We start from the raw sequence: 16,288 nt of genomic DNA on the forward strand, positions 1-16,288 counted from the left end.
ATTAAAATTACCCAACAGAGATGCTAATGGATTCGAAATGTAGCTCATTGTTAACTAAGGAGTTGGAAAAATATTTCATTTTTAAACCTGGTCCCAGATAGCACACGTACGTCGTGCAGACATCTGTGCGACGTCGTCATTTTCGTCTGGAAGACGTATATTTTAGAGCGTTTGCTCATCTGCAATACGTCGCCGAGACGTCCCTGCCAGCTGTTAGAACGACGTCTAGGCGATGTCTATATGACGTTAATAATTTAGAACGTCGGCAATCCGCTCTTTTACAGACGTTTATCAGATGTTTATACGTCTGCAAGACATCTGATTTATGTAGCCCAGACATCGTTTTAAGATATGATTCCTCCCATTAATAAAATTAACCCCCATAAAATCCAGCCACATCCTCACATGATTAAATAACCACGCTGTTCTGAACCTACAATAAAACACGCATTTGTTGATGGTTTTAAAAATATTTATTAGGCAAAAAAAAAACGTATTATATTGATTACAACTTTTAATTAATTCTAAAAACTATATTAACATAACGGCATATTCAAACAAAACAATAAACAATTAAATAAATTAAGAATAAAATTAAATAAACAATTACTCCCTCCCTGGAGCCAAGCGGAGGAAATCTTTTATATATTTTTCCGCCTCTGCTTCTGTTGGTGACGGCAGGACGGGATTCCTCATGGCTGAAGCTGCATGTAAAAAACAAACAAACAAAAACACTTTATTTTTTAAAACGAATAAATCTGCCAAAAGAGAGAGCCTATCAGCGAGTTCTCTTCCTGCGCGAGTCTATGTGATGCTGCGTGGAGAAGACACGTGTCCTGACGAGTTGTGAGGGAAAATGTGCTTAAGGTAAGTATAAAACAAATATATTTTAATACTAATCGTGTGGTGTCTGTGATCGGTTATATAATAACCTTGAAATGACGTTATGTTGATTGAGTTGATCATGATAATCACCTAACGAGCGAGTTGTGCCCGTTTTTGTGGTTGGGCAACGACACTTAAACTGATCGGTTAACCCAAGGTTCGTTAAACAAAGCCATTATATTTGTTAACTATTTTTTAAAATGGCACTTTACTGTTGGTATTACCACATGTTTGATTATGTTTGACTCATGAACATGTTTGCCAAGTACTTAACTTAACGCTGTAACTTCCCGCCTATTGGATCTAATGCATGTACAACGTACCGGTTAACAGTGACCCGACGTTTGTCCTCCTTATCCCCCGCTTGTCACCTCTCCCACACCAGTTCAGTTGGCGGGCGACGTTGGTGCTGAAGACCTTTGTGCAGATTCTCCAGACGGTCTTTTTCATTGTTGGCCCGCCGCTGATGGATAATCTGTTCACCTTCAACAGGTACATTTAAATACGTTTTAGCAAAGAAATGGACCTCTTCTGTACTGTACTAAACACTAGTACCCGTCAAATGTTTGGAATTAATCTTATGTAATGTTTTTGAAAGTCTGTTCATGTTCACCGATTGCATTGATTTGATACAAAATTTAATCCAACAGCAAACATTTTTGTAATATTCATATGAACTGTTTACTATTTTGAAAAGCAATTCTTGCTTTGCAAAGCTGAATTTTCAGCAGCACATGATACTTCAGAAATCAATCTAATATGCTGATTTTCTGCTCAAGAAACATTTCTGATTATTATTAATGTTGAAAGTTGTGCTGCTTCATAGTTTTGTGGAAACTGTGATAAACTACCTCTCAAAAGTTTAGGGCAGGAATGGGCAAACTTGGTCCTGGAGGGCCACTGTCCTGCAGAGTTTAGCTCAAACCCCAATTAAACACCTGAACCAGCCCATCAAGCTCTAATTAGGCTGGAAGGAAACTTTGAGGCAGGTGTGTTGAGGCAAGCTAGAGCTAAACTTTGCAGGACAGTGGCCCTCCAGGACTGAGTTTGGAGACCCCTGGTTTATGGTGAGTAACAATTTTAATAAGCAAAATCAAAAATGACAAACACATTTATAACATTTCAGAAGATTTACATTTCAAATAAATGCTGTTCATTTGAACTTTGTTCATCAAAGAATCCTAAAAAAGAATCGCTGTTTTCTCAAACATGAAGTGGAAAAAACTATTTTAATGTAGATAATAAGAACCATAACCAATAATTGATCACCAATAGTAACTGCTAATATCCAAGCATAAAAACGGCTTATGAGAATGTCATGTGACACTGAAGACTGGAGTAATGATGTTGAAAATCAAGCTTTGATCAGAATAAATGAAATTTACAAAATATTCAAATAGAAAAATTATTTAAAATAGTAATAATATTTAAAGGAACACTTTTTTGAAAAAAGGCTCATTTTCCAACTCCCCTAAACTTACCGTTTTCAAACCTACAGGTCACAGGCGCTGCGTAATATCATGAAATGGATTCGAAAACGGTAAAACTCAACTGTTTAACTCTAGGAGAGTTGGAAAATGAGCCTATTTTCAAAAAAAAGTGGAGTGTTCCTTTAACTGTTAAAGGGTTAGTTTACCCAGAAATGAAAATCCTGTCATGTATTACTCTCCGTCATGCCGTTCCACACCCGTAAGTCCTTCATTAATCTTCAGAACACAAATTAAGATATTTTTGTTGAAATCCGATGACTCTGTGAGGCCTGTATAGCCAGCAATGACATTTCCTCTCTCAAGATCCATAAAGGTACTAAAAACACATCTAAATCAGTTCATGTGAGTACAGTGGTTCAATATTAATATTATAAAGCCACGAGAATATTTTTGGTGCGCCAAAAAAACAAAATAACGACTTATTTAGTGATGACCGATTTCAAAACACTGCTTCAGGAAGATTCAGAGCACAAATGAATCAGAGTATTAAATCAGCAGTTCGGAGCGCCAAAGTCACGTGATTTCAGCAGTTTGGTAGTTTGACGCACAATCCGAATCATGATTCGACACACTGATTCATAACGCTCCGATGCTTCCTGAAGCAGTGATTTGAAATCGGCCATCACTATATAAGTGTTTTTTTGTTTTTTTTTTGGTGCACCAAAAATATTCTTGTCGCTTTATAATATTAATATTGAACCACTGTACTCACATGAACTGATTTAAATATGTTTTTAGTACCTTTATGGATCTTGAGAGAGGAAATGTCATTGTTCCCTATGGAGGCCTCACTGAGCCATCGGATTTCATCAAAAATATCTTAATTTGTGTTCTGAAGATGAATGAAGGTCTTACGGGTGTGGAACGGCATGAGGGTGAGTAAATGACAGAATTTTCATTTTTGAGTGAACTAACCCTTTAATGTTTTCAATCTTGATTTCAAACTTTTGGCAAGTAGCATATAAACACACACACTACATTTCTTTAGTAGTTGTAGGTTGACAATTCCATTTCTTACCATTCTCTGCATAAATCCTCTGTCTGACAGACTTTGCTCCAGCCGGTCTAGATCCTCAGTGGATGCTAGAGGAAAGATTCCATCTTCCTCATCATTTTGCACTGCCACTGGGGGTAAAAAGCGCCTGTTTCCCACTAGAGACTGGACCAGTGAAGTCAGGTGGTTGATCTTCATGTCCATTTTCTCTAGTGTTTCTAGAATGGCCCTTTCTACAGCTGCAGTACAGAAGAACATTTAATTTGGCATGTAGTTTTAATTAATAAAATAATGCATTTTTCTTTTTTTTTCTTTTTTTAAGTTGATAAATAACAAATAACTTACATGTACATTGATTTGGAACCAGACGCAAGACTGGATTTTCCTGTCTCACACCAGAAGTACCTGTAAGTAAAAATTTACTGTGAGGTTTTCAATGTTTTGTGACAATGTTTTCATTGTCATGTGTGCCTCTGACTTGGTGGATGTTAGCAAGAACATATCTGGGTTACATTTCACTCTAAATAATGTGACATTTTCATGAAATGACGCCCACTCTTAATACATTTTTTGTTTGTTTGTTTGTTTCACTCTTTTACCTGGATTGGTGAAAGGGTTAGTTCACCCAATAATGAAAATCATGTCCTCAATTACTCACCCTCATGACGTCCAAACCCGTAAGACCTTTGTTCATCTTCAGAACACAAATTAAGATATTTTTGATGAAATCTGAGGGCTGTCAGTTCCTTCATACTGCCTTTGCTATGAACACTTTGACTTTTCAGAAAGTTTATAAAGAGATCAGAAAAATTCATATGGATTAGTTATCAGTCTGAAGACTTGATTGCTTTATATGATGAACAGATTCAATTTAGGTTTTTACTCTCATGTAAACATTGATCATTGATCTTACCAGTGCTGATGCCGCTCTGTCTCCTATTGCGGTCTTTGATTCTGAAATTAGCTAGCTGATGATCAATAAAATGCAGCTCATATATTTTTCTTTCATTGACGTATAATACATTAAATATGCATATAGCATGGGAATTGAAGATCGGATTTATATCCGTTTTGCAGTGACACATTTATGTGGCCAATTTAAAATCGTCCAATCTGTAAAAACGCATGAAGTGACCAGATGTAAATGGGCCCTTTATGATCGTTTGGAAGAGTTAAAGTGTCAGATGCAAAGACCATCAATGGAGGAACTGACATCTCTCAAATTTTATCAAAAATATCTTAATTTGTGTACTGAACGAAGGTCTTACAGGTGTGGAACAACATGAGGGTGAGTAATAAATGACAAATCTCATTTTGGGGTGAACTAACCCTTTAAGAGACACACTGGAGCTGAAAATGGTGGAGTTGGAAAGTAAAAACTATCAGCCTCAGCTTATTTAAGTTTTCATGATGGCATAAAACAATATATGTACAAAAATACTTTGTAGGTAACATACTCTGTTCTCTTCCTTGGTGGTCACCTGAGGGTCTCAGGACAGAAAAGGTGTGCTCTATGGATTGAACAGATGTAATTATAAGCATTAGATTGTTTAAATGTTGTGAATGTGTTTGATTTCCTCAGGCCTAATTAATGCTCTTGTACCTTGTGTGTTAGGTGGATCAACACCATAGCCGGCTCCGTGATGGTCTGCCTGAGAGATGCCCACAGTCGCTGAGAAAGGTGGAGCAGGTAAGATTTGCTTGTTACCAACACAAGTTAACAAACACTAATATTTTAACAGAAAAGCATAACACAGATTTTGGTTCACTTCTTATTATAACAGTATGGTTCATTTATTCATTATTACACTGGCATTACCAACAATCTCCAGTCAGTAAATCAGTTTGAGTACATTAAGGACTCTAATGTAGTTTTCACACTGGGGATGTGTTGTAGTCCATATTTGAGTGTGATTTATTCCTGGCACCCCCTGCAGATTTGGTCTGGTCTAGGGTACGGTACGTACTGTGATACTCATGGTGTACTGAACGTACCCCTGTCCATTCTCAAAATTCAAACAAAAACGTCCATTTTTACTCTCCTTGATATGGCATGACAGATCTCTGTACAGGCGCAAAGTGTGAGAGAAGTTTTCCTCTTTAAAGGGTTACTTCACCCAAAAATGAAATTTACACCTGTAAGTCCTTTGTTCATCTTCGCAACACAAATTAATTTTTTTTTGATGAAATCTGGGGGTTTCTGTAGTAGGGATGGGCATTTCAAACAAAAATAATATTTGAAGATCACTGGGAATTATTCAAATATTATTCGAAAATCGCACCCCTCCCCTGCATACACACATGCATGTAGGCCTACTATAATACACTACACACAGAGGGAGGGAAAGGGACAATTCATTGGGGAATAGGCTGTCTTAACCCAGCCATAGAATGATTAACTAATGACTAAACGCGTTATAACAGAACAGGCGTTGTGAACAGCCTGAATCACAGCACTTGTGTGAACATTGATTTTAACGTCTCTGTTACGTGCCACGCTAGTCTACAGTTTGTGTGTAAGACAACGTGATTGACAGCTTGTAGGTGCGTTATTGGCAGCACGCGCCACCCTCTGTTTACATGAACATATCACCATTGAGGATTTTTTAAAGATGAAACCTGTTCAATATTCTATAATTAAATCAACAAATCGATTATTCGAAAATCGTGAGACATCCCTATTCTGTAGTCAATACGACTACAGTGGTTCAACCTTAAAGGGTTAGTTCACCCAAAAATGGAAATTCTGTCATTAATCACTCACCCTCATGCCGTTCCACACCCGTAAGACCTTCATTCATCTTCAGAACACAAATTAAGATATTTTAGTTGAAATCCGATGGCTCCGTGAGGCCTCCATAGGGAGTAATGTCACTTCCTCTCTCAAGATCCATAAAGGTACTAAAAACATATCTATATCAGTTCATGTGAGTACAGTGGTTTAATATTAATATTATAAACCGGCGAGAATATTTTTGGTGCGGCAAAAAAACAAAATAACGACTTATTTAATGATGGCCGATTTCAAAACACTGCTTGAGGAAGCTTCGGAGCGTTATGAATCTTTTGTGTCGAATCATGATTCGGATCGCGGTTCAAACCCGCCAAACTGCTGAAATCACGTGACTTTGGCGCTCCGAACTGCAGATTCGACACACAGATTCATAACGCTCCGATGCTTCCTGAAGCAGTGTTTTGAAATCGGCCATCACTATATAAGTTTTTTTTTTTTTTTTTTTTGGCGCACCAAAAATATTCTCGTCGTTTTATAATATTAATATTAAACCACTGTATGCACATGAACTGATTTAGATGTGTTTTAGTGCCTTTATGGATCTTGACAGAGGAAGTGACATTACTCCCTATGGAGGCCTCACGGAGCCATCGGATTTCAACTAAAATATCTTAATTTGTGTTCTGAAGATGAACGAAGGTCTTATGGGTTTCGGCTGACATGAGGGTGAGTACTTGATGACAGAAACTTCATTTTTGGGTGAACTAACCCTTTAATAAATCATTGTGAATTCATTGAGTTTTGTTACTGTTTTCAGCTCACATTCTGACAATCAAGCATCTGAGGCAGCGTTTGTGACACGTTGTATTAGTAGTTATATTTGATTATTAAAATAAGTAATTTAATAAATGATCAATCACATCAACTCATTTTACAATCCTATTAGCCCTTTATTTAGATTAAAAAGCGGCATGTGCACTCCCTGTCATGCTGTTGGCTATATGCCACTGCAGTAAACACATATCACAGTATTAAGGCTAATGATTAATCTATCAGTTCATTTAAATGATCAGTCTTGGGTATTTGTGTAAATTGACATCCCTAATTACCACTTACAGTACATCCAGAAAGTATTCACAGCGCTTCACTTTTTCCACATTTTGTGTTACAGCCTTATTCCAAAAGTGATTAAAACAATACCCCACCATGACAATGTGAAAGAAGTTTGTTTGAAATCTTTTCAAATATATTAAAAATAAAAAAATTAAAACAAATCTCATGTACATAAGTATACACAGCCTTTGCTCACTACTTTGTTATAGCACCTTTGGCACCAATTACAGCCTCAAGTCTTTTTGAGTATGATGTGGTAAGCTTGGCACACCTATTTTTGGGCAGTTTCTTTCGTTCTTCTTTGCAGGACCTCTCAAGCTCCACCAGAGAAATGCTGGAGCTCTGTCAGAGTGACTATTGGGTTCTTGGTCACCTCCCTGACTAAGGCCACATTCACACTGTCAGTTTTTGGGATTGACAATCGCATTTACTTACAGGTGTCAGTCTTAAAGTCTCGTTCACACAGCAACTTACAGTAGCGTCCGGAACACAGTAGCGTCTGTATGAACGTCCAACGAGAGTCAAACCCATATTCTCTTACTAGTAACCATAACAACAGTGACCAACATAACATTAAAGATGGCGACGTCCATAAAACTCAAAAGTATTATCACTTTTGCATACCCTCTGTACTTATGCACGTGTGGTTTTTTTTTTTTTTTTTTTTTTTTTTTTTTAATAAATTTGCAAAGATTTCAAACAAACTTCTTTCATGTTGTCACTTGTTTGTAGAATTTTTGAGGGGAAAAAATGTATTTAATCCTTTTTTGAATAAGGCTGTAACTGAGAATACTTTCTGGATGTATTATATATCTGCACAAAATGTTTTTTTTTTTTTTTTTTTGTTCTTACTCTGTGTTCTTCCTTGGTGGTCACAATCACCTGAGGGTCTCAGGACAGAAAAGGTGTGCTCTGTGGATTTGAAAAGATAATGTAATAAACAGTTTTAGATTTTGTTAAAGTTGAAATGTTTTTGGTTTCTTCCTCCCTATTGTAATTAATGCTCTTGTACCTTGTGTGTTAGGTGGATCAACACTCCAGCCGGCTCCGTGATGGTCTGGCTGAGGGATGCCCACAGTCGCTGAGAAAGGTGGAGCAGGTAAGATTTGCTTGTTATCGACACAAGTAAACACACAGAAAAATGTGTTGCTAATTGAAATTTTAGAAAAGTGTAAAATAGTGGTGGGCCGTTATCGGCGTTAACGTGCTGCGTTAACGTGAGACTCTTATCGGACGATTAAAAAAAATATTGCCGTTAATCTATTCTCAAAGTTGGGTTGGGAGCTGGATCTTTTCTACGCAAGTTATGATGACTTTCACCCTGATATTTTAGCGCGGATGTATACCTAGCCGAACTGACCCTTCGCAAAGACCTGCCCCCCTTAGTTACTGTTGCTTTATCTGTCAAGCCGTGGCGCTGTGACGCCACACACAGTAATAAATGCATCACGGAGCAAAGAGGACACTGACAACACGTCGACAGACAAGACAGAGCAGGTTACTTATGATATTTAACAAAGTCCCAGCTTTAAAACTGTGTAGTTTAAGAAATTCAAACAATAAAAACCGTTTTGTTGCTCTTTAATGTGTCGTGACCATGGTCGTGACAGATTGCTGTAATGCCTCAGCTCAAGAGGCTCGTAAACCGATCATCTCTTACTACGAGTCCATTTATAGCATCAAATAAACATGAATGAACATGAGAATCAATGTTGTTTCAAACGCGGAAAGATGTCAGTATACAAAATATAATATACAAAAGTTTAACTCTACCGAGGTTAATCTTCTAACTCCTATCTGCTTTGTCGGACAAAATGGCGGATTCCTTTTAGTCATTTGCTGCGTCCCAATTCTGTACTACGCCCTAAAAGTATGTACTCTTTCTGTTAACAAAAAGTACTTACTTTTGAGTGTGTAGCAAAAGAGTAGACAAGCTTTGGGACATACTATCACGTCATACAATTGCGTCTTTGCTCTCTGTCGCATCCAGTCACCGTAAACTGGCCTGTCAATCATCTTACATCCTCCACATTTCATTTAGTTAATTTCCTACCGTATCAGAGAGAAATGCAGCACGTTGATCTGCAGTCGCGAGTCTTTCATGTGGAGAACTCTCCTCATATTAATGCATAATGATGCATTTAAAAGTTAGTGGCCAATCAGATCTTTATAAAAGTCCACATTGGTATTTGCAGATGAAAAATAACACATATAACATTAAATAAATATTTTCTATCAGGTTGAACTGATTATTAGTCACTCAAACAGCCTCTCAGCCTCTATCTTGCATATTCGTCATGTTTTGTAGTTTTTAACACTTTTTACTCGTGTTTGTAGTTCTGAACTGAATCCTCGTCCAATGCGCAATGGGTTGTGGGCAATATTAGCCTTTATAGTGTGCACGGATCCACACTTTGAAAATCTACCGGAAATAGTAGACCATCCGGGGACTTTTGGCATACTCTTTTCAACATACTATGCTTTGGGACACACTTATTTTAATCTCACATACTATTTAGGATGGATAGTACGGACATTGGGACGCAGGGACAATTTGGGTATCTCGCATATTCTGAATGTCTTCGGCAGAATTCAAATGAGCCATTTTAATCTAGATTAATTTTGGAATTAATCTAGATTAAAATGGCTCATTTGAAATCTGCCGAAGACATTCAGAATATGTGAGAAAAAAATTAATCTGTGCGCACCACTAGTATAAAACCAAAGAATTACATGAATTACAACTAGAGATGCACCGATGTATCAGCCAATACAAGCAATTATTTCATTATTTCATATACTATCATCTGATTGTTTAGAAACTGCTGATAATCAGGACAGTTTATATGTTCTCAATCAAAACGGGCTGGAAAAAAGTGTTTAGACTGCAAATCTTGCTGTGTGTGTAAGGAAAATCAAAGTTAACACAATCAAACACATTAACAGTTAAAAATAGGGGTGTAACGATACATCGTTATATTACGATTGCGATATAAAACGCGATGATATGTATCGGCGATATGATTCGATGTGATATAGGCCCGGTTTCACAATCAGGGCTTAGGCTAAGCCAGGATTAGGCCTTAGTTATATATCTTAAAACTTATATCCTAGTTCAATTAGGATATTTATGTAGCTTTTATAAACGTACACTAGAAAAAAAACATTACTGGTGTGCATCTCCTTAGCTGTTATAAATTCACCGAAAACCACAGCTTCTTGAAGCTTATTGTTTTTTTACAACTCTGTAATAGTGATCAAATATAACTTACTCTGTGTTCTTCCTTGGTGCTCACCTGAGGGTCTCAGGACAGAAAAGGTGTGCTCTATGGATTGAAAAGATCATCTGATATTATGCTGTTTAAAATTCTGTATAGTGCTCTAAATAGCTTTTCTTGTTTCCTCCTCCTTATTGTAATTAATGCTCTTGTACCTTGTGTGTTAGGTGGATGAACACTCCAGCCGGCTCCGTGATGGTCTGCCTGAGAGATGCCCACAGTCGCTGAGAAAATTGGAGTGGGTAAGTTGGACTTGTTACATTTGCGAATTAAAGGGTTAGTTCACCCAAAAATGAAAATTCTGTCATGTATTACTCTCCCTCATGTCGTTCCACACCCGTAAGACCTTCGTTAATCTTCAGAACACAAATTAAGATATTTTTGATGAAATCAGATGGCTCAGTGAGGCCTTCATAGCCAGCAATGACACTTCCTCTCTCAAGATCCATTAATGTAATAAAAACACATCTATATCGGTTCATGTGGGTACAGTGGTTCAATATTAATATTATAAAGCCACGAGAATATTTTTGGTGCGCCAAAAAAACAAAATAACGACTTATTTAATGATGGCCGATTTCAAAACACTGCTTCAGGAAGATTCGGAGCGTTATGAATCTTTTGTGTCGAATCTGCATTTCAAAGTCACATGATTTCAGCAGCTTGGCGAGTTTGAACCGCGATCCAATTAATGATTCGATACACTGATTCACAATGCTTCGATGCTTTCTGAAGCAGTGTTTTGAAATCGGCCATCACTAAATAAGTCGTTATTTTGTTTTTTTGGCGCACCAAAAATATTCTCGTCACTTCATAATATTAATATTGAACCACTGTACTCCAGATAAACTGATTTAGATGTGTTTTTAGTACCTTTATGGATCTTGAGAGAGGAAGTGTCCATTTCTCCCTATGGAGGCCTCACTGAGCCATCGGATTTCAACAAATATCTTAATTTGTGTTCTGAAGATTAACGAAGGTCTTACGGGTGTGGAACATTTTGGGTGAACTAACCCTTTAATAGTAAAATTGCAATTGCAATTTGAACTGATGTTTTTTTTTTTTTTTTTCCCTTCCATTAACTTTATCCTATTTGGCTGAGAGGTGTAAAATTTACTTAAGTGAATTTATGTGCATTTATCTTACTCTGCGTTCGTCCAAGGTGGTCCCCTGAGGGTCTCATGACAGAAAAGGTGTGCTCTATGGATTGAACGCAAAATATTATGTTATTTAGTTTTAAAAATTTTATTTAGTTTGAAATGCTGTGAATGTGTTTCTGATTTCCTCATCCCTGATTGTGCTCTTGTACCTTGTGTGTTAGGTGGATCAACACTCCAACCGTCTCCGTGATGGTCTGGCTGAGAAACACGCACTGGAGCTGCAAAAGGTGGAGTGTGTAAGTTGCACATGTAATTGTGAGGTTACTGTTCCTCCATCAATAGGGCATTTCCCCATAACTTGCACACTTTAAAGATGATAAACATAATTGTAAAAGTAATGCATATGAAGTTTCTCTATGTATTGATAGCCTCCACTCCAATATTACTGCTACGCAAGACTTGATGGAGAACTCGGTATTTGCACGTTGTCTGAAATAAGTGTGTGTGCGCTCTCACAGCACGCGCAAGTTTTCTTTTGCGTCTTGCTCTTGAATATTTAAATTAGCCAGGCTTAAATGAGTTTAGTTTAAAGTAATGAAATTAGAAAATAGTTTATGGGTTAGGAATGACACAATTCACAAAACTTTCTTTGAGTCAAATAACCCATTATTTGGATCACATGTTGGACTTCATTTGAGCATTCCCACCAGCCAGATACAACTAATAATTTACCTTGAAAGCTGGGGAGACTCTCACACCAGGTCTGCTGTTGGTCTTCCATATCACATTGTTGCTGATTGACAAATGCTGTTGACAGTCGGGGGTCATTAGTGATGTTCATTTTGATAGCTACAGTTCTGCAGCTGTATGTTTCAACAGTTATTTAATTCAGCGGTTCTTAATTCTTTTCCTGCACAGGAAATCTGTTAAAGTTTAGTTCAATTAGGAACATTCATTCACGGATTTGCGCAACGCCACTGCCTGATGAAACTAGAGAAGTGTGACGTAATATAACTCTATGAATAAATACAATTTAAAGGGATGTCTTATGCACTTTAATGTCCTTTGAATGGAAAATATATGCTCCCTTGGAACTGGAATCATGGTGGATCCTGTGAAATCCACGGTTGAATAGCACAAATGTCTGAAGTGATAAGAGATGTGTTAAGAGATGTCACAAAATGTGTGACAAACAGGATTAAGAACCGCTGACATAGTTGTAGCTTTAAATAATCATTGTAGATGTGGATAGAACAATTAAAATGATTAAAGATAAGAGATCTTCAGACTTACAGTTGCTTAAAGAGTTTACAGCTCTGCTCTGCAAAACCTGAGGTTGCACAACAGGACCTGATAAAAGGGAAATTTATTTTTTGTATTCTGGCTGTTATGCACTTTTAATCTTACTTATTTCATACTGGGCCATTCTGTGTAAAATCAACCAGATTTGAGAATTACCTAGATTTTAAAAATTAAAAAAAAAAGCAACCTCTGGTTGAGTTTAAATGGAATGTGTATTGTTATTCATAGCATTCATTTTATTACCATTGCATGTTTTTAAATTTATTTTCCATTACCTTTTTTCTTTGTGCGTTTTGGAATTGAAGGAGGCTTTGGTGCTGGTGGAAGACTTTCTTTGTCTGCACTTTTTCTTTTTTTAAGAGGTGGTTGTTCTGGTGCCTCATCATCCGATGAGTAGATGTGGTTGGAGCACAGTTTCTTTCTAGGAACACAGAGAAAAAAGTACAACTGCACACATTAATTGCCCCTTGTGTGATAGCAAATACTCATAAATGGACTAAAAACATTTTGCTTTATTTCTTAAAGGGATAGTTCACCCAAATTGAATAATTTTCATAATTTACTGTAAGACCTTTGTTCATCTTCAGAACACAAATGAAAATATTTTTGATGACATCTTGCTCAGAAAAAGGGTTCTCATCACTTCATAAAATTGTGGTTGAACCACTAGTCACATAGACTATTTTAACTATGTCTTTACTACCTTTCTGGGCCTTGAGGTGGTAGTTGCGTTGATGTCTGAGCGTAGACATCAACATAATTTATGTTCAGAAGATGAACGAAAGTCTTGCAGGTTTGAAACGACTTGAGGGTGAGTACTTGATCGCAGAAATTTCATTTCTGAGCGAACTAACACTTTAAAACCTGTAACAATCATACTGAAGCTGTTATTCAATAATTTAAATATTCAGTTGAACTATGTTAAAGGTGGTTGAAACGAAAGTATATGGCATTTTCATGTGTTTTTCAAAACATTTCTTTGTCTTTTATGAGGACTTACTTTGGAATCCTTTTTCCAGCAATTTCAGGTTCTGAATTTATGTCGGATGTATAACTGGCCTTCTTCCAGTTGTTGGCTACATTGTGAAAAGATGCTGAAAAAAGAAATGCAGGTACGGTTTCAATTTTGTTTATTAAAGCTTTATGTGAGACCACATTTTACAGTATAGATAAATGTACAAAGATTCTGAAAAATGAAATGCAGGTATGCTGGGCAAGATCATGTTTAATTTACAGTATAATTTACTCTTACCTGACTCGTGCAGGATTCTTGTTTTATGCCGGGTCCACCCCTTCTCTGGCTGTGGTGTCTCCATGATTTTAACACTCTTTAACAGCCTGTCAATGTCTTTATATGGTGGCCACCAAGAGTATCCGTCAGCATACCAGGACTTGGCAACTGGTCCAGTCGTCCCTTCTCCCTCAAACTCCACTATTAGGTACATTTTTCTTTTTTTTTTCTTTTTTTTTTTTTAAGAACTGCCAGCCTGAAACCCATATTGTGTATTAAATTCGATAAATTCAACTATGTAATTCAAATGCATAAACTATGGAACAAAAAGTGCTGATAAAGAATTAATCTGTATGTAAAAGTGGAATTGCAACAAAATGGCGTAGATATGGGACAAGAAAAATTTTGTTCTCTATTTCCTCAAATTTGCAGAACTCGACGGTGGTTGAGAGATCGTCAACTAAATAAATGCCGAGTGTAGAGGATGGCAGGGGATAGTCAAAAAAAGATTCCTGATGGTTGAATGAACTGTAAGCTACATAAATTTCATCCCTGAATGAAATGATATTTTGCAGCTTTGCAACTTTGCCACTGATGTAAACGTGACTGTTTGCCCGGTCCAGTTTAAGAGTGTAAGGGCTTGTCCTTAACTCTTTATACTGTGTCGCTTCATGAAAGGATGCAGGTAGAGGACCAGTTGCATGCTGCTTTTTGAGCAGATGTGGCCTGGTTTTGTGAGGTTTTTTGCAGCTTCTTTGCATCTCTGAGAATCTTTTTATTATTTGACTCAGAGGGCATGTTGGTTTCCTCAGAAGTCTTTTGAGTTTGTTCAGGTGATTCTCATACTTGAAAGCACTGAAGTTGTCTAGCACGCCATGCTTTTTTGCATCATCTGCAAGATGTACAAGGCAGTGTGCATTATAGGACAGGAATTGTGGCCCATACAGTTGACCGAAGTGATTGACGAAGAGAACCAGTATGTCATTGGCATAATCACAGTAATCTTCCATCAGACTGTTGTTGCACAGGATGAAGATTCCCACAAAAAGCAGCAAGAAGTTTTTGTACACCTCTGTGGTAAGGAGATCTTTCAACATAACAGGTCCGGTATACAGTAAAAACTGCCTGAACTCTGTTGCCTTCCACCTGTCAATTTCCCTCAGTGCCCTTGGTTTCCTTGCGAACTCCATGGGCACGCTTCTCTGAGCATTCACTAACCTTTCTGTTAATGTGTTTATTTGAAATCCCGACAGCCTACAAGTGAGAGGACCCATCTTCAACCACAAGTGGAGAAGTCTTCTCATGATTCCAAGGCACACAAGGTGCATGTAATCGAGGGGGATGCCAGAGACCATATCCAGGGAAGTTTGTTCAAGGGGTGACGTGCCATGATGGTGATCAGAATCGGTCTTGTTTCTGAAGCTCTCATTGGTTCTTAGTGGCATGTCGCTTCTTGGAAATGTCATCCGGTTTTCCAGGTACACTCCATCCTGTGTGCATTTTTCGCATCCATGATAGCCTGTGTGACCTTTAATGTTTTTTAGGAATGCACGAGCAGGTGCGTCGCAAACCATCGAAGAAAGTTGTAAAGCTAACCTCACTCCTTCAAACTCAAATCCATTACCCAATTCATTTACTTCCGTGATGAAGTCTTCGAGATACTCGGTCAGTGAGGTAGGTTTACCTGTGCCACAAAATAAACCTATTGTCACTGGTTCTTCTTGTCTGATATTTTGCAGTGTTCCAAGAATGGGCCAGAACTGTGTTGACGAACTCTTGTAGAGGGGCAGACCATCGATGCTGACCTGAAGCTCCAATGTGTGAATGTTGCTCAGAATCTTGACATTCTGATGTAGCACCTCTGTGATTGAATTTAGTACTCCAAAATGGTAATACTGGCCACCAGCTTTGTGTTGTATTTGAGGGTTCCCACGCACCGTTCCTAGCAACGTTCTTGAGTCTTTTGGCAGATTTAAACTATGTTGACGTAGTATGTTTAGTAATGAATTTAATGCCACGTGTGAGATTTTGTTTTCAGTAGCCCAGGTTGCCAGATCTTCTTCTAGGGAAGTTGGATCCGTTTCAGACTCCGACTCGGGGTCAGATTCACTATCATCAAGAAGACTTGCCATATTGACAGCTTCAGTCTCGTCAATCTGAG

General features: G+C 37.7%; 1 protein-coding gene across 1 annotated transcript; it reads right to left on the reverse strand.

The window, feature by feature from the left end:
• Positions 1 to 567: 567 nt before the first annotated feature.
• On the reverse strand, positions 568 to 14,341 carry LOC125262131. Its single transcript, XM_048180687.1, has 17 exons — positions 14,149 to 14,341; positions 13,897 to 13,990; positions 13,172 to 13,317; positions 12,888 to 12,944; positions 12,327 to 12,401; positions 11,804 to 11,872; positions 11,641 to 11,694; positions 10,650 to 10,718; positions 10,489 to 10,542; positions 8,229 to 8,297; positions 8,069 to 8,128; positions 4,973 to 5,041; positions 4,827 to 4,880; positions 3,715 to 3,774; positions 3,394 to 3,608; positions 1,209 to 1,368; positions 568 to 704 (listed from the first exon to the last, which is right to left on the reverse strand). Exons 1-17 carry the CDS (start codon positions 14,339 to 14,341, stop codon positions 607 to 609), a joined length of 1,596 nt encoding a protein of 531 aa, XP_048036644.1. The 3' UTR covers positions 568 to 606.
• Between the last annotated feature and the right edge of the window lie 1,947 nt (positions 14,342 to 16,288).

The sequence above is a fragment of the Megalobrama amblycephala genome, unplaced genomic scaffold (assembly GCF_018812025.1).
Source record: "Megalobrama amblycephala isolate DHTTF-2021 unplaced genomic scaffold, ASM1881202v1 scaffold613, whole genome shotgun sequence".
In the NCBI taxonomy this organism is placed as follows: domain Eukaryota; kingdom Metazoa; phylum Chordata; class Actinopteri; order Cypriniformes; family Xenocyprididae; genus Megalobrama; species Megalobrama amblycephala.

Coding starts and splice junctions, on each gene's coding strand:
- LOC125262131 (XM_048180687.1), bottom strand. CDS start 14,341: ATGTACCTAATAGTGGAGTTTGAGGGAGAAGGGACGACTGGACCAGTT. Junction 13,991..14,148: donor AAGAATCCTGCACGAGTCAG/GTAAGAGTAAAT, acceptor TTCTTTTTTCAG/CATCTTTTCACAATGTAGCC. Junction 3,609..3,714: donor GGTTCCAAATCAATGTACAT/GTAAGTTATTTG, acceptor TCTGTACTGCAG/CTGTAGAAAGGGCCATTCTA.